Below are 19,259 nucleotides of genomic sequence, written 5' to 3'. Positions count from 1 at the left end.
GATTGAATTCTGTAGAACCAACTTTTCTTAAGCCTAGGCCCTAGTACACTTTTAAAGGCACAATCAGTTGAAAAAGATCAATACAGAAGCCTGCTTACAGGAATTAGTAATGCATATTCCTTCTTTACTATCAGAACATACTTAACATATATGACAGCATCAGCATTCTACCTCTAATAATACAGTGAAGAAAGTCTTTTTCCCAGCTGTTATTAATAGTGTAATCTCTTATTTCCAGTCTCTTTTCCCAACAAGCTCTGACTCTGACTCCCCTCTGTTGGGTCTGCCAGTTTGCATGAAAGAACATTCACTTTCAGTCCCGTTCTCCAATTGGGTGACAAAGTAACCTGTCAAAATAATTAAGACTATATAGCACTTTGAAATATATTATCTTCAAATATTACACAGCATGTTTAATTGACAGATTTGGTTACACATATTTTACATTATTTTACACACATTTTATGTTATATACCTGTGACTACTGAAGTAACACACTTTCATTTTTCCCTGGAAATAGGGGCAGAAGGTGGAGGAGATGGGAAAGAACAGTTTTGCTAAGAAGGGCAGGTTTAAAAATGGGAGTCAGTTTAGAGTTGTCCTAGAACAGGCAGTTCTAGGAAGAAGGAATCCGGTCCAGTATACAGCATGCAATTAAAAAAGGATATTGCAAATAATAGTAGATCATTCAACAATTGCTCCAGGTGTGTGAATCTACTATTGTTGTTACTTTAAGGAGAAGTGCAGATTTTAAACATACCCAGTTTCCAAAAATACAGGTAACTGAGGCATATACTTAGGTAACCCCATACACCATACAGTCTATTACATATATTGCCTGTGCCTTATTCTTGCAGACAGATACTGTTAACTTTATTCATTAGGCACCTACAGTCACAGAAGTCAGTGACAGAGTAAATCCTCTATACATGCTTTTGAAATATTAGCTCCTTAATCAGTACCAGCTAAGGGCAGTTTGTGCCTTTCATAGTTTGCCTGAAGAAGCCCTGCAAATATCTGGTCCTGCAGGGAGATCCCCTAAAGTTGAAATTATGACAAAGACTATTTGCTTGGAATATTCAGAATATATACAAAACCTAATCATTATTTTTGAGAGTTCAGCAAAACTGACATGGAATTTTTCAGTACTAAATATACTACTGAATAGGAAACAGCCACTGTTTTAAACTAACAGAAAATACTAACTTTAAAATAAATCTTGCTTCGTTCCAAAAGAATTTGCCATTTCAATGCAGTCTTCTTGTCATCTGCTAGAGTGAGGAATTCGTGGACCTGTTAATAACAGGACATCACAGAACACTTCCTCAGCATATAGTTATAACAACATCTCTACAACAAAAGGATGATGAAAAGAGCATCTTACACATTTTTATACATTTCTAAGCTGTATTTTTCCATTTTAACATACTGTTTGGTCTGATACATGTACCAAGACAGTAAGATTAATCAGAATAAATTGCAGGCTGTTTGAGAATCAAAGTTAGGGAATTCCAACCATATTCTCAGAAATGTGTGAATTAATTAAAATAAAACAGTATTCTTACATTTAACACATTTCTTCTAATTAGCAGCTACTGACTTCTAACTTTTGACTTGTTAAAAGCTGTGTGTGAGAGTGTGTATAGCCATATGTACACACATTTTTTTTAATGCATGTAACACACACACACATATACATGAAGAATATTTACATATATTTGTAATTTGCATCAGGCTTCACAGCTCAGATCCAGTAAGAACAACGTAATTAATTTCTACTTACTGTGCAGCCTAATGTTTCCTCAGCTACACAGTCAGACAGGTAACAAGAATAAAGAGTGCCTGTGTGATCTGTCAGATCAACAAGTATGTCAAAGCTTGCAAAAGTTGACTTTGAATCTGGAGACACGTCACTGCAGAAAGTGCATGTGTTTGACATTTCATTCACTATGAAACGGCATATTGAACTGAAACATAAGAAGATAATTAATGCATATATGCAATTCCTCCTTGTTTGAAACTGTTTTCCAGACCGAGATTTCCCAAGAGACTTTTAATCTTTAAAAAAATTCTTCATCTTCTAAACTCTTAAAGTCTGTCTGAGACAAAATGGTCTCTTTTTTCTTCTCTCCTCCAGGACCAGAAAGAACAAGTCCTTCATAAAGCCAGCTCCTCTGCCTTGCTGCTTCTGGCGGTCTACAACAACAGAAATCCACATGGCATCCTCTAGAGGAGTTTTATTTCTTGCCCAGAATTGGACTAAAATATTGTTCTATCTAATTCGGGTCAGGGGAAGAACAACAAGCACATTTTAACACAAATTTAAAACAGGCAGTTGCTTACCATCTGTTGCGAATAACTTTAGATATATTATCATCAATGTCCAGTGTAGAAATGTAGCCATAGATAATGCCATAGAGTGGTTCAAGTTTCCCATCAATCTGTAAAGCTTTTTCCTTCAGCTGTTCCACAGTATAAACATCAACTATAGTCTCCACTAAAAATATAAACCATATTAAGTGCATCTGAGAAAGAAACAATGCAGAAGAGCAACAACAAATTAAGGATTTTAAGGTAGTAAAAAGGAGAGGATTTGATCTAAAGCATCAGAAAGCTTTAGAGCCCCACACAGCTTCCTTTTCATGCAGGCTTATCATTTGAGGACAAAAACAAAAGGGGACTCAAACAAGGAAAATATCTAATATTTAATCTTTGTATGCCCCCAAATGAGTTTTTGACAAAACTTTCCCTCTCCGTTTTATGTACTTATCAGACAGAAGGAACATGCCAGACAGGCTGCAAGTGGGCATAGTCACCAACCCTGAAGATATAGACCTGATAATATAAGGGGTAGCCCTGGTAAAAACACTCCAAACTTTAAGTATTCAGCCAGGCCATACCTTAGTTTTGTTCCTACAGACACGAAATGCAAAAACTTGGTATTTCAGCTGCATTGTGAAACCACACTATAGAGATAAATAAAATCAAAGTGTTTGGATCCATGCTTACAGTTAACAGATCCTTTTGACTGCTCGTCCATTTTATCATGCAGACCTCCTAACTGTGCACACTCTTTTATGAAGCTGAAGAGAACATTTGCTTCTGCTGTTTCTGGAAAATGTATTTTTAAAAGTTATTGATGTATGTAGCATGTAAAAATAACAGCATGTTTTACCACTTTTTATTCTGGTAGCACCAACACGTTGTCTCTTGGAATTAGCCAAGAGATGCTTTTTTCTTTCTTACTTTGTTAGAACTACATGGCTTGTATGAAGGCTGCTTCAATCAAATTTTTAAAAATAAAATAAAATTTTAAAAAAGAAAAAAGTTTGGAAAGCCAAAAGCATTGGCCACTCCATAACAGACAAGAACCAGGGAGCTTTCTGAGGCAAGCAGGCAGAAAAAATCAGACCTCCAACAGATCCATTCATGCATTCTAGCCTATAATGATTACTAATACCAAAGCCATACTTCAACAGCTCTTACCTGGGTTAGTTGTAATGATGGTTTTTGATATCACAGTTGCAGTCATACAGTTCCTAAATTTGTCAAAATTTATTCTCACATCTGATGCAAATATTACTGTGCACAAAACAAAAACAAAAACAAACACCAACAAACCAACAACCAACCCTGTTACTGTAGAACAAGTATCACATTAAGAACTATGGTAAAAACATAAAAAATAGACTATTATACCTGTTTCTCGTGGGATCCAACTCTGTGCAAGCTGGATAGATTCATTATCCCAACTAAATTAAAAGAAGTTAATGTATCAAAACATTTATGAAACAGCACTCAAACTGTTTAGTAGTAAACTGCTAAATAATACAGTTATAATTAAATTGGTCCAAATGGACACAACTCCTTTGTTACATGCAGATGAAATGCTGTGTATATCCCCAGGCACCAGCAGTCAGCCAGGATGCTCTATGTACAGTCTAATGCAGTTCCTATTTTTTCTGGGATAAAATAAAAGACTATTAGATTTTTCAGAATGACTCAATGGAGAATATACCTAGGAGAATACTATGTGTATTTCAGAGCTTTGACAAAAGTAATTTCTAGCTAATGCCAATCACTGTTAAAATAACTGCTTATCAGCTGAACCTTTTCTGTGGGAACAAGCTGATTGCTCACATCACTAGGCCAGATGTTCAGCTGGCTTTCCAACACTGGAATCCTTGTAACTGTGGATGATGAGACTAGAGTGAGGTCAGTGGTATCCCTCAAAAATGATAATTTGATGCTTAGGTCCCTTGATAAAATCTCATTTAGTTGCTTATATGTTTGGATGGCAAGAATACTGCCAAAGCACAGTTTTGTTTCTGGTGGTGGTGGGTTTTTTTTTTGTTTGTTTGTTTGTTTTGTTTTTGTTTTTTTCTTAATCCTTGGAAACAGATTGCAGATATTTACTTTTCATCCAGCATTGCTCAGCCACCTCTTCACTGATGGCCTCTGAAATACCTTCACTACAGTACAGTTGTTCAAGGATTTCCTGAAACTTTGCCTCTACCTACAGCTCCATGAAAGCAAAAAAGGCAGTGTTTAGTAACAGTAACACCACCTGGACTCTTCTAAGATCTCCTGAGGATACCTCTCTGTTTCACTAGTACCAGCACTGAAACACAAGTATCAGAGGTGCTGCTGCAAATTAACACTGGTGGCAGCTTGAGGCCTAGAAGACTTCCCACTGTAGATGCTCAGTGGTGCTCCTGTGTATCCACTGCGTTAAATATTACACTGAATGATAATACAGTTTCTAACTTGGACACAGGGTGCACCTCTATCCTGCTACTTCTATCTAGGGAACAAAGGTCACCACAACAAACAAACAGCAAACCCAGTGCAAATACCCACGTACCCTTGCAGGTAGATAAACCAGGAGATTATTGAACAAACTGGGGGCAAAATGCAAGTGTTCCTGTGTAAACAAACCAGTATTTACATGCATAAGTGGAATGGACATTGTCATGTCTGTTAAGTGGCATATGGTGTCAAAATACGGCCAAAGTAATATCAAAATGTTTCTACACTATTTTAAACATTTAGAAGCTATTTCAACCTATTTCCATTCCACTTGTTAATTCTTCTTGGCTCTAAAAGTGAAGCATACTCCTCTTTTTTTCCCACTAATCTGTGGAAAAAATGTACTGCCTTTGCAACTGTTTTTAAATGCCATTTCCTGAATTAGTTCAAATTTCCACATTACAAAATGTAACTGTTTGGAATTAAGCTTCATTTTGCCATTCATGAGCTAGCAGTCTGTCAGCAAGTCATAAAACTAGACAATACATATAAGGTCACTCTAATCGCTTTTTTAAGCCTCTCTTTAACACATGTTGCTGCCTCATCCCAGTTGCCATCCAAATAGCAATACATTGAAATTAAAATATAGTATTATAACAGTAGGTATTATAGTTACTTTACTTACTCTTGCATTAATTTGTGTATTTTAGGGAATTAAAAAACATTTTACCATATGATTGGAAAAGACATCTCTGTTTCATCATACAGCTTTACTTCACATCTCTGACCTTTTCTTTTGTCTGAAGTCGTAAAATATTTTGGCTCCCCAACCTTTAAGAAGAAAGAGAAGCAGTCACTTTTCCTCTACTAAGTGTTTAGGAGAATAAAAGTGATAACCTAGAAAACAGAAGAGTTAAAAAGAGAGAAAAAACCCATATACACTATTAAAAGAAAACCTATACACCACTAAAAGTTCAACAATGGTAACTTTACTTCAGGATAAAGGGATGCATTTTATTTTCTAATAATGCATGGTTTATGTGTGTGTGAGTTATCTACTGCTTGTACATGCATGACTTCAAAAAGACAACTCATGTAGGTCATTTCCATTCCCTAATTTCACCCTTCATGCTGATGAAAATCTTAAGCAGCTGGTATGGATATTGTATCTCAGCTGAAGTGACCGCCAACCTAAACAAACAACGAACCAGTGATTCCTGTCTACTCTCGGTCCCAAAATCCATGTTCATACTTAGGTCAATTAAGTTACCCATGGTGCAGCAGAAAAAACCATTACTCTGTTGTGCCTCCTTAACTTACTGACATTACAGCAGCAAGCACATTCAGTATTCTTCCATCGAGGCTTTGTCCATTTGCAATGATATCACCCAGTGAATAATAATCCTGAGGGTCCTTGACGGGCAGATGCAACAGAGAAAGTAGTTTCGTGTCTGTTTCATAACATGAAGACGTTTTGACCGTTGAATGATTTTCACTGAGCAATAACTTGTAGCAGCTAAATAGTACACACAAATCACATCAATCAACACTTCACTCACCAATATATTAACAGTGCAAAATGTTAATTCAATTAACATGAGAAAATAACTGTGGATTTACTCCACTATTGTCTTCCCTAAAGATAGGGTAAAACTCGAATTAATTTGTTCTAAAATTATTTTTTAAAATATATATACTTTACTCTTGCAGAAGACTTATTATTGTGTACTTTATACTTATTTATAATTAAAATGCTAGCAATGTACAATACATATTGGTAAATCTTTCAGCCCTTATCCGTCACTAAAAATCACCAAGTTCTGAAATGTCTGTAATCCACGTAATTGAGAGGTTTTGGCATCATGACATAAGACACTCCTACAACCTGGACTTGGTAAGGTGTTTTCAAAAGTAATATCTCTGTTTATAATGCACTGTTAGTCAGTGGAAGTAAAATATATTTAATACATTCTGGATAAATATATTTTACAAATGCTTCTGAAATCTATAGATTTAGAGAGAAGCTCTTTTCCTCAGTGAAGTTGCTACCTGAACCTGTTCTTTTACTTCTTTCCATTTAGCCAGGAAGTAAGCAGTGAGTCTAACTACTACAGCTATACACTTGCTATGAAGCTTGGAGAGGATCAATAAGCAAGAATGTGAAACTTCTACCTTGCCAATTTAATGTGCATATATGCAATATTCCTATGACTGCCATATGATTAAAAATATTAAAATATGACCAATTAGGAAAGAAACCCTAATTAAAGAACATGTGTATCAGTCTATCTTTACCTAACATCTACATCTTAGATAGATAAAATGTATCTAAATTAAGACTTGCAATGTTAGTTTCATACACCAGTTCCAATTGTTCAGATTTTAGAGTACACTGAAAGACAATGTATATACGTTGCACGATACAAAAGAAGTGATGATGCCTTACCAAATAAGTAATGAATAGCATTATAATAATAATGCTATTCATTAATATATAATATAACATATTAAAATACCTTCTAGATAAACATGTTGTGTGAATGGATTTTGATACAGATAGACCTTCCATAAAGCAGTTATGTCTGTTAAAACACTTTAACAAAATCAAATCAATTTCAAATAATTTTAGTAGACTCTACTCAAAGAACAAAATTTACTGTTTAGTTACAAAGAACATTATTACTTTAGGACAAACAAAGACCATCTACTGAGAAAAGATTCTCCTTTGAGATTACTTGACCATACACGGTTGAACACAGGGAGGAAGGAACAGCTACGTAAGAAGACTAACCCCAAATACTTCTACCAATTGCATGCTGCTGCAATCAGCTAGCAACTAAAGTAAGGATTAACTTGGATCTTTCTGGAAAGAACTACCAGTCTATGCTTTAAATTTACCTAGGAGTTACAGGGTTGAATTTTTCTTCCCTTTCCGCTTCCTTTGACTGAACTAAAGGATTTTCAATTGTAACTAAAATGAAACATTGATAAGTAATGTTAGAAAACTGAATATAGATACATATAAAGAGAGATGGCTTTTAAAAATGGCTGGTTTTAAGCTTGATATGGGAAGGAAAAGGTACATGCAGTAACTACTGCTAAATGTTTTCATACTGAAAACCACATCTGTCCAGACAGCTCACATTATAGCCAAGGTCCCACAGGAGCCCTCAAGACATTTAATGGAAATAAAATAACACTGAGTTCTTGTGCGTCTACTTTTCACAGTCACAAGTTTTATCCCAAGACTCTGGTTTAGCAACCATGGGCAGTAACATAACAAGGTAAAGGCACAGACTGTAAATAAAGATAAGATTTTCATTGTGTTTTTATGAACAATCATAGTGATATCTCAAACTAAATGGAGACGAACTACAGTTTACTTTTTGTAATTTATAAGAACTTAATATAATGTAATAATTTAGATCGATTAACTGTAGGTAAGTTCTGGGTGGCTGCATTCAGTGGGTTTGTATCTGGTCTTTTTGTTGACATATTTACTGGTTTTGAATTTAAATCCTTGAAATCTTATTCCTTTCCTCTTTATACTTAGCATAACTGAACAATTTGTTTCCAATTAGACTGTTTTCTGAGTCCTCAGAGAAAAACATAACAAAACCACAAACACATAACACTGATTTACTGGGGGAAAAAAATGTATTCAAACAGAATCATGTTAAGAATAAACTCCAGCTTACCACAGTCACCGACTCTAAAGCTTTGTGAAAGTGATCTAATATAGTCTTCTCTGCCCCAAGAGTGTACATTTATAAAATAAGTCAGTGAATCACGAATAGTAAAACTGAAGGTGTATCTTTCAGAACCAATGTCTGCAAAAATAAACACCACTGTTACAATTCATTAGCACAACTTGATTTCAATCCAGAATATATGTATAAAAACTATTATTTCGAGGCTTTTCCTAGATTTCGTCATGGATTTACTACCCGCAATCTGGTGAGCACCACTAGAGGTCAGCAGGCTGTGCAGTAAACACTGGTGTTCCTGAAGGGATGGCTGCAACTCCCTCCCTGGTTGTACCCGTGCCATCCCATCCACGCAAGCATATCGCTGAACTTTAGGCAGCACCACATAAACTTGCAGATCTAATAAAAGAACCGCGCGATGCTACACTCAAGTCACGGACAAACACATAAAGAGGGCTAATGCACGAAGCAAATCTATGAAGGAGTTTCTGAATTCTGTAACAAGTAGGCTGCCTTTAGCTGGTTGTGCCCGTGACAACATAAAAGGCTGCAGATCACAGGCAGTATCACTGCCCAGGACCAGGGGCTTTAACTGAATAAAACAAAGTGTTTCCAGCTCTATGGAAAGCTCATGGTCAAGAGGGTATCAGGCTCTGAAACACTGCACTCCCTCTTACAGCTAATTAACACGGTTTTCCACGGATCATACAGCTATGCAATATTTTTAAATTATCAGTGAAAACTGTATAGTGATCCGCACAGAGCGAGCATAATCTAACTGTAGTTCCACGGAGGCATAAACATGAGCGCCCCACTTTCAGACTATGTAGAATTGTTTCTAGTGACGATGATGACTTCCTTCTAAAAATCCACCACTAGAGCAGCTCAGCAGGAGACAATGCCAACAGAATGGCTGAGCACTTCACCCAGAGCAGGGGTGGCTCTCTGTGACTGGCGGTGCTGCCTGGCAGCCTCTGTATCAACCCTAAGTGGTAGAAACATTATTTCAATTCCAAGCTAATGCTGTATTAACAGTGTATTATTCCTATTTTTTCTTCAGGAGTGTATGATAGAAGCTGGTGCTACTCGGACCAGCAGTTGTTTCACTCCTCAAGACATCTCCTTAACATTTGTGTTTTAAGAGAGAATCAACATGAAGGGACCAGATCAATTCCAACAGTATTTATATAATAGTGGATTCATATCGGTACCATCTTCTTCAGGCCCTGAAACACTTAATTCCATGACAGAGTTTTTCCAAACAAATTCTAATTGATACGATTTAACCAAACTAATGCTGCTCTTTCATCTTGGTTCTCAAACACACACAATGGTTTTGCACATTTTTATTCTATACATTTTACACTAAGAAGTCTGTTTATCATTTAAATACTGATTTCAGTTATATATGCCAAATTATACCGTATAAGAAAATGAAGTAAAAGCAGTGAAAAGGGACTGTACTTTTTCTGTCTGGAAAGCCTCTGACATCTGTTTTCCCAATAACCACACCGATTACACTCTAAAAAAATAAAGAGATTACAGAATACAAGTATTAAACACAGATGTATATGATGAATTAGATTTCATGGACTTGCACTCTATTGATGATAATAAACATATTTCTGACTGGTAATCATTTTAATCTATTTATTCCACAGTGCCATACGAACTAAGAACTAAAACATAAACATACAATTTCACTCTAAGAAAAAGAGTGACTAATAAAAATATTCAGAGAAATACATCTGTTTCCGTTTGTAAAGACAATGGGAAGACAAAAGTTTGCCCCAAACATTCAAATTTTGGCTGTTGTAAAGCAATCTCTCCTCAGGTAGGCAGCAATATTGTTGCTTCATGCTCTCTGCACAGGTCTCAGATCTCCTTAAATGCACCGTGAAAAGTCTGGACAGGATTTATTTTACAGTTAAGCGTCCAAGGTTTCCCCTGCTGTCAGCACCAATACACACACGTGTACATCCACAGGGAGGGCCATTTATCCTATCCTCATCTAAGCAACATAAATTTCTACAGGTGCCTCTTTCTTGCTGTCTGTCTCTCAACAGACTACAAAGGGAGCTTAGGCAAAGAACTTTTTTGATGATTCAAAATCAAATCAATCTTTTTCGGCTTTGTTAAACCTGCATTTGTTATGCAAAATCACCCCAGCCTCAATTGTCAAACTAAACTACTAGGAGCAAACACACCCGGGAAGAAAGATATGTATAAAAACATATATATATATATATATATATATCTCTATCTCTGTGGTGGTGGATTTTTTTTTTAAAAAAAAAAAGGTTCTCCACAGTGTGAGAGAAGAGTATTGCGGTGCTAGTTTGGGATTTAAGAGGTAAGCAACAAAATTTAGTATGGTAAGAAGGACTGGAAGGAGAGACTGACATTGGAACAGTGCAAGGGTCCTTCCGAACCCACAGCGTCCCACATCTCTCCCACTTCCCAGGTGTGCTCACTTGCAGCTCTACCCGACTTTCTTGTTCAAGCAGGGGAGCGCCAGCAAGCGAGAGGCAGTGTAACAACTGCAGAATCACCACTGGCTGAATTCTGCACCTATCGCAGAGCAAAGCAACCTGACTGACTTCACTGTAACAATATTGACATGGTCAAAAATTAGACCTCGTGTTCCCAGTTTACTTGGAATCACTAGATGGAGCAAGGTAACTGTCTTATTCTACAGTGGTGGCAATGAACTGATTAAGAGGACCTATGTGTACAACAGTGCAGTATCCTTGTTCCTCCAGTCTTTCTAACAGAATAGTTTCTATCTGTCCACAACATGTAGTGACTCAGATTAGGTTTTTATTTTTCTATTTTTGGCTCTATTTCTTAAAAAGCGAACATTTCCACAAATCAGATTGCAGCATACCCTGTATCTCACCACCAGTCAGAAGAACTGACATTTAGGATGATTTAAGCTGATGTAAATCTGCAGTTTCCAAAAAAGACCTTCCCTCTCCCTGTTGCAAATATATTCACCTCTCATATTAACACAGCTTGCCTGCACAGCAAGCTGGCAGAACGAAGTGATCTGGCTGGAAACTTTTTTGAGGGGGGTAGAAAGAGGGTAGAAAAACTTCCATTTCCTTGATCAGCTTATTGTGCAACTACACAAGCACTAATTTCACCAAAAGAGGAGGAGTGGAACACGCCTTCAGTAAGGAAGCAGGCCATACAGCCTTTTTTGGCAGAGCATTGCTTACGGCTGCTCAACCAAATCATGAGACTACAGCATTAACACACCGCAAGTTTCTTGGACTTTGATCTATTTCTCTTAAAAAAAAAAACAAAAAAAAAAAACAACAAAAAACTGCAAAGTAAAAACACAGGACATTTTGAGATACTTTGAATGATGGTGCTCAGCTGTTTTAACATCCTAAACACATACTGATTATTCTATCATGAGACACCAGTGATCTACTTTTTTGTAAAAATACTTTCTTTACTATATGTTGCTAATTGCAGCAGTCAAGATTAGTTTTATTTGTAAAATAAAAGCTTTTAACTCAGTGGATCACAATTTGAGAGTAACTGTGAATGACAGATTAAATTAGCTTTGCTGGAGACTAGGAGTTTATAAAAAGTTGGAAAGAATATACAACACTGCTGCAAGGGCATGTACAACTCCTTCTCATAGTTCACCCCTTTCCTGTGATTTATTTATTTTATGTGTTTAAAATAAATGAGAAAAAAAGGCTAAATTGTGCCCCTCCCAAATGAAAAGCTGTGGGAAGAGGAAAACTCCTTGTTTTCACTCTCTTCACCAGCATCAGGACTTCCACGGGACACACAGCTCTGCAGCCAGTGCATCTGCTTGGAGCTGCTCGTGGAGATGGGGCTGTGACATGGCATCCGTGGGGAAACGTGGCCAAATCTGTGGGCAAAGCTGCCTCGCTGCTTTGCTCTGTGGGCTCCAACACCCAGCAGCACTGAACACACAGAAGACAAGTTCTCATTGATGGGCTACACAGAGAAGGCTGGGAAACACTGTGACAGAGAATCATGTAGCCTTCTCCTTCCCATACTAAAACAGCATCTTGGGAGAGCAAAGAATGAAAAACTGCACTCTCCAGGCTTCCTATATTTTATTCAACTACCTAAAACCCAATGGAGAAAAATACTTTTACAGCACACTGCCCTGTTCAGTTCTTACTCCAGTGACGATAGTCCTCACTCATATGAGGACAATAAAAAAAATCATACACAAACATCTGTATGAATCTACCAACTATTGATAGAAAGCCTTGCTGTTTGTTAAGTTTCTTTTTGGTTCATCCTACTCTCCTGTACTCCCACAAGCAAAATTCTTAGCTCCTAATAAACTGACAACCGCAAAACCTGGTTTTTGTTCTAAAGAAGCAGAAATGATCCTATCTGACATGTAATTGTGAGATTTTTATCCAGTTTAAACACCATACCATTCAACAAGAGTTTTGTTTGAATAATTCAGGACTATATTATCTAGCTCAGAGGGACTGAGCACACAAGACTGCAGGATTGGGCCTTATGTTCATAGTTTGTAGTGAAAGACCATTGTAAGTTACAGATGTATTGTGACTACATAATGCTGACTCTGTACATGTCTTTACTAATTCAGCATCCATTTAAAACATTACAAAGAAGCCTCTGATACTTTCAGACATTGAATTGTCCAGTCAATATCTGTAGTTGTGGCATCCACATCCTATGGACAACAACAGCATCAATTTTCATTTTGCTGGTTTGTACACAAAGAAGGTAAGGTACTTTATATCTAACAATTATACTAATGCTATTAGTATCTAAATACACGTCAATTACATAATTTTGCAGTAATATAATACAGTCATATACAATTTCATTTGAGAACAAAAGTACTATGTCTATGAGACTTACAGGATGAGCAAGATTTGGATGCAGATCTGAAAGCGCAACAAAGTCCCGTGTTGAACTAGAATAAGCCATTCTTTATCTGTAACTTGAGAAAACTAATTTAGGTTTTTTAAAAAATCTAAACAAATCACTTAAAACTATTCATAGTGAGAATAACAAGTTATTTTTTAGCACAAATGTTTTGACCTAAATAGCATCTGTTTTCAATAAAAAGCATTTTAAGCCATCTGAAGTAGACAATTCTTTATTGTTTACATTTGGCAATGTAAGTTATGAATTTTACTGTAACTACTCTACCTATGCTTCTCAAATAAAGGTCTGTAATTTTTATTTATTTATTTATTCAGCATTAAATTACACCATTAGCACCAGCCTCTGAAAAATATTTACCCTCCTTCTCCTGTCTGGGAAGTCCAACTGAATTTAATGAGGCAGTTCATATATAAAAGACCATTTACATGGGAGGAAAGAAAAGCATTGGTTTGCAAGCCACCTTAATTGAGGTTTTGGATTTAAACTACTTTAAAATGTGAGTTCATTTCTTCCTCAAAGTAGAAAAGTTTTGAGTTTATTAAAATATTTTGAAAATCAGTTATTTTCAGGCTGTCAACATAGCATTACTGACCATTCCTGCAAGCTACTGCACACTCAGGTCCTCTCTATTGATGCCAAAGTCAGGCCATGGATGCTTTGTTAGCCCATCTGAATGCCTTTTATTATTTCATGAGTACCCTCAGATATTTAGCAAATAGTTGTCAGATTCTATTTTTTTGTAAAAGGAACCATCAAGTTGTCTAAATCTTAATAACCTTTAATATGAGAGAGCTGCTGACATTTTTCAGAGGATGTCGGTTCAAACTTTATAACAAAAGTCCTGAATGGCTTTCACAGCCTTTATACCTGGCACCTTCTGTGAGAATTAACCATTTAATTGCGTGTTAGTCTGTTGAACACACTAGAAAAAAATAGACAGTCTATGCTTCAAAAAATGTAAGCAGTTACCTGAGAACAAAGTGATTTCTCTAAAAGAGCATTTCAGACTAACCTCTCACAGAAAGATATCTCAAATTTGCCTTACAAAAACTACTGAACAATGGGGCCCTCAAACCTTTTCCCAGCCCATTATATGGAAGAATTCATGTTCACTTATGTAGGAAAGTCACCTCAATGCTCCCTCCAAGGCATGGTAATATTCTTGCCTCAAAAGAAGTTAAATATTGTTAAATGACATACCTCACACCACAGCTGAATCAGGTTAAAGAAAACAGCACTGGGAACACTTGTATCCAAGGAAGCTTAGAAAGGCAATTTAGGATTTAAATTGTTGCAGGCCCTGATGGGGGAAGCTGCAGCATGCAATTGCACCCCTCACTTACCCCCTCAGAGGCAGGGCCTGAGCTCTGAGGACAGCTGCGGAAACTTTCTCTCACCGCCACCCGGGATCAGACCTTCTTCTGAGAGAAAGGACAAGATGGAAATCACAATAAACAAAAGTATGAAGCCTTTGGCACCACCAGCTCATCCCAAACTGGTATCTGGCACCAGACAAGCTTGCACCCCCAAAGCCATGATGGGCTCTACACCACAAAGAGATTTCTCTTGCGTGAGCCCTTTGTCATTCTCATTCCTTTCCCTGCCCAAGCCCAAACAGCTTATGGTGGCCGTCCCACACAGACAGGGACAGGCCAGCTTGGAGGCTGGTCAGACAGGAGCCCTTACCAGCTCTACCTACCACCAAGGGGCCTCAGGGGAGACACAGACCAGCTGGGCAGGAAGGGAGAGCCCTGAAAGGAAGGTGTGTGGTGCTCTGGACAGGGAGACAAAATGGCGGCAAGTGCTGTGGGCGGGAAAAGGGCTCCATGCCCTCTCACTGCGCGGGATCTTCCTTCAAGGGGCAGCGTGGGTGCGACAGGGAGCGGTGTGAGGGCGGCCAGGGCTCCACACAGTGGGCACTGGCCACGGCCCTTTGGCTCAGGGGATGGCTGCCAAGAAAAAAAAAAAAAACACCAGAAATTCAGAGTCCTGCAGGTTTCATGTACCTGAGGGAGGGCACTCAGCCCAGAGCGGCCAGCCCAGAGCACAGCACCGTCAGCTTTGTCTTCAGTCAGCGAGCTCTGTGTCAAGTCCAGAGCTGAGGGTTCAGTGCTTGGGTTTCACTTTCTTTTGTGAGTCCTCTGATCTGTGGGGCTTTACCCAAGTCCCCCCGCCATTACCACCCTGTCGCTCCCTCTGGGGCAGCAGCTTCATCCCGACCTACACCAGGTTTCCCAGGTAGGATGTTAATTTGAACCACTTTAGCTGCATCTTTTGATTGCTGTTTAACAACATTTCTGTATTTTCTTGCAGTGCTACTCCACAGCAGGCTCTGGAAGATTTTTTCCTAACCAAATGCATTTAGCAGGATTGCTGAATCTCACATCCCCAGACTTAAAACCAACAAAACACCAACCTAGGAGTCTAAAGTCAGACTTGTTCTGCTACAATTACAAATGCACAACACACCAGCAAGACAAAGCAAATTTCAGAAAGCTTTGGAGGAACAGTTCCCTAGTTCTTTTTTTTTTTTTTTTTGTGGTAGCTCTAAGGAAAAAAAGATTGCAGCCTATATTTTATAAATGAATTAAAATTTATGGTTTAAGATATTATTTGTATTGATTTGCAGACAGCACTCTGGGGTTTTCAAGGGCCTGCAGAAGACTGGAGTGAGCTATTTTGTCCATTTATATTGCATATAAAATTATTTTTTATAAAAATCGATACTCTTCACTTCTGTATCATAAAAAATTTTACTCTTGATGAGTAATTTTATGACCTCAAGGTCATGGCTATTGAAGTTTTTAGTGTAGTCTGACAAATTCTCTGTGTTGACTCTGTATTATAGGATCTTTCATTTCTTCAATTAAACAGCTGAAAATGGATACCACCTGTGCTCTCATATTTATTGTGTCACTAAAGTCCATGATAATTACACTGTGCTGATGACAAATGGCATGCCAGAGAACTGACAGCCTGGGTGGTTGTTTTTTTAGGTCACCTTTATATACAGTATGATCCATGGATCTAACTTTGTTCCATAGGTTTGAAGTCTCCAGTAAACAGAATGAGGTGATTTTTTTGTTAGTTCTGTTGTTTTAATTATCTCAAGCTAATAAACAAGCAGAAGATAATGAACATGGTGATGGGGTCCTAATTGATTGGGAAGAACTTGTACACTAGCTGGAAAATGCTGGCAAAGGTACAGGTCTCATTCTTACTACCACGACTGCAAGGTAAACCATGAAAAAAAAAAAACTGAAATGAGACCTGTGGGGTCTCCACTGCTTCAGAGGGTAATAAAAGCAGGATCCCAGCCCATGGCCTTGCAGGCATTGAGCTTGTCTAGTACCTCAGCAAGGTTTTGGTGGGTCATAAACACCTGCTTAAATGGAGCCTTGCTGAACTGAGCTGGGATCTTGTGCTGCTGCCCAGCATGGTCAGCACTTTTGTTAGGTTTTGTCCAGGTTTGTCTCCCACAGGCACAAAGGGCAGGTGAAACCCAACGCTGCCAGTGTCCCCGGCCCAGGGCTGCAGGCTTTGTTTCATTTCAAAGCCACCAGAACAAGGATGCTGTTGTGCAGCACTCCTCGGTGTCCCCATAGCCTCAGTAGACATCTAATGATCAGGTGGTTTTGCTTTGTGGTTTAGTTCCACTCCCATTTTCAATGCGTCTACATTTTGGAAAAAAAGAAAAGCTGCTTTTTACTTTCCCATGATAGCTTCTGCTAGGAAGATGTTATCAGGGCCATCATGAAGGGATGCACAGATCTGTCTGCAGGCACAAAGGCAGTGGAGGTGAGACCAGAGTTATTTCCCTAGAAGACGTGATTAGATGTTTAATTTCTAACTTGCAGATACTGAGGCAAGAATTCATTTGACTGATGTACCTGTCTCACAGCGATGCTGTGACATCTGCCATTCATGGGGCACGTGGCACAGAGGGGGACAGTCAGTGATTTGGACTCCTGTAGGTTACTGTAAACAAATAACAGCTTTTTTGGTACTTACAATAAACAAATGTCTAACCTGAATATCTCCTGTTAATTTACAATGTCAGCTGATTCTCCAGGTTAGGAGAGCCTGAAAAAACAAAAGTTACTCAGCTTTACTCAATCTTTCCTCCTCAGCTGACCTCAGAGTAGTCTCTAAAGAAATCAGCATTGTTATCTCCCTTTGACAACTGGAAAAAGAGAGGCAAGAGAAAAAACAGAAACAGTTTCCTGAGCACCACATGAGGACCTGCTCCCCTCTCCAGTACTAGCACCAGCCCCTGTGGGAGGGCAACAATATTAATTCAGTATTTTTCCGATCTAGTGCTTGATCTCTGAAAGGTCTGAGTGATTTTAACTCTCCAGCACTTCAGCGGCACTTAGCACTCTGCCAGATTCAATCTGTGATTAGCAGACACTTCCTATACACAGCTGCAGATTGCACAGTCCCTGCTAATTAGGCCTTCATGAATGGATTTATTTAAATTACACTCATTGGCATGGTCAAGGAGTGCAAATGCCATTTTGTAATTCACTTAGCAATTTGCTACGTGACGATCAGTACCGTTTGCATGCAGGGTAAGCTGGTCCCTGTCCAGAGACAGCAAGGACGTTTCAGAAATCATCTTCAAAAGGATCTTCAAAGTTAGAGCAATATAAAAATATTTGCTCTGCGAGTTTTGTGCTGTTGACAGCATTTGCTGAGTGGCTTCATTGAATATTTATAAATTCTTAGGACAAAAAGAATCTGTAAAATGAAAAGGGCAGACCTGTAATTTTATGTAATTGGCCTGACTGAATGCATTAAAAGCAGCAAATTATTAAAGGTATTCACTGTTCAGCAGCTTTGGTTGATACCTGAACTGGCTGCAAATCGGGAGTGCTGATAGAGTAATGATGGACATCTTTAGCAGAAGTAATGCAGGTGCTGATGAGCAGCCAACAGGTGCTCAGTGTGTTGAGGGATATTTAATCTAAATTTTTCCCCAGCACTGCAGCAAGTTATTGTTCATCTCTCTCTTTGCCTTGCATCTTCCTCATCCTGGTCCCCACTAATCCCAGTGCTATTTCAGTGGGATTTCCTTGCTCTGAGCTGCACAGCAACCTGGATGTTTATTTTAAAACTAAAAATAACACGAACCATGGCTGGTTCTGGCCTAATCTGTGCTAATTCTGGCTTCTTTGGTCCAGGGAAGACACCAAGACCTGAGGCGGGTGCACCCGCGTGGCAGCAGCGTGAGTGGTGCTTGTGTGCCTGCAGGCAGCTCAGACCCCAAACGTGTGTGTGAGCAAACAGGACCATGTGCCGGGTGCTTGGGTGGGGGTGCCAGCAGCTCTCTTCTGCATGAGGAAAGCCCTATTGCTGGCAAAGAACTAAAAAAATGCTTTCTTTAAGGTGTAAAGCTATGTGGGACATGTAAGCGCTGCTCTTTCCAGCTGTCCAGGAAGGACAGCGTTTTGAAACAACAGCTGCTCTCAAGACAACAAAGTCTCCCTGTTCCCTCTGATGAATTCACATGAAACTGCTTAAAACCAGACCCACGATCAGGGAGTGAATGGCAGCTACAGGGCCCGAATGCAGCAAGCACGTCATTTCTGCAATGGTCTGTGCTGAAGGGAGGCAGCATCCTCGCTCTCCAAGGCAGGGTCTGGATGCCCGTTAATCAGCAAACTCAATTCTTAACTATTTCAACACTAATTAATCCCTTCTGCAACATTCGCACAATGGTGGAGCAGAAACGTCACACAACGCAGTCAAAAGGCCACAACCCAGAGGGGAAAGCAAGCCGTCAGCGCCAGCCCGTACGCTGAAATCAGCTCACGTCAGGTGGCTGTCGCAGAATTTTAGCAAAAAATAAACATCACAATTGAAATCTAAGACCTTCTG

At 38.7% G+C, this 19,259-nt stretch overlaps 1 protein-coding gene across 1 annotated transcript; it reads right to left on the bottom strand.

Annotated features, from left to right (window-relative positions):
- Nucleotides 1–212: 212 nt before the first annotated feature.
- MEIOB (meiosis specific with OB-fold) lies at nucleotides 213–13,418 on the bottom strand. The gene is made up of 13 exons (XM_074919697.1): nucleotides 13,350–13,418; nucleotides 9,921–9,978; nucleotides 8,448–8,579; nucleotides 7,648–7,720; nucleotides 6,070–6,265; nucleotides 5,480–5,580; nucleotides 3,700–3,752; nucleotides 3,487–3,582; nucleotides 3,010–3,111; nucleotides 2,344–2,497; nucleotides 1,784–1,967; nucleotides 1,207–1,293; nucleotides 213–347 (listed from the first exon to the last, which is right to left on the bottom strand). The coding sequence occupies exons 1-13, from the start codon at nucleotides 13,416–13,418 to the stop codon at nucleotides 213–215; spliced, it is 1,440 nt and encodes a 479-aa protein (XP_074775798.1).
- Between the last annotated feature and the right edge of the window lie 5,841 nt (nucleotides 13,419–19,259).

Source organism: Athene noctua, chromosome 15 (genome assembly GCF_965140245.1).
Source record: "Athene noctua chromosome 15, bAthNoc1.hap1.1, whole genome shotgun sequence".
Taxonomy (NCBI): Eukaryota; Metazoa; Chordata; class Aves; order Strigiformes; family Strigidae; genus Athene; species Athene noctua.
Note: the sequence above shows the minus strand (reverse complement) of the source record. Positions and strands in the feature narration are given on the sequence as shown.

What these genes read in the sequence shown, in the direction of transcription:
- MEIOB (XM_074919697.1), bottom strand. Translation starts at nt 13,418, where the DNA reads ATGGCTTATTCTAGTTCAACACGGGACTTTGTTGCGCTTTCAGATCTG. An exon ending in TTCAACCCTGTAACTCCTAG is followed by an intron (nt 6,266 to 7,647) that starts GTAAATTTAAAG and finishes TGTACTATTTAG; the next exon opens with CTGCTACAAGTTATTGCTCA. An exon ending in TGCTTGCTGCTGTAATGTCA is followed by an intron (nt 5,581 to 6,069) that starts GTAAGTTAAGGA and finishes TTCTTCTTAAAG; the next exon opens with GTTGGGGAGCCAAAATATTT.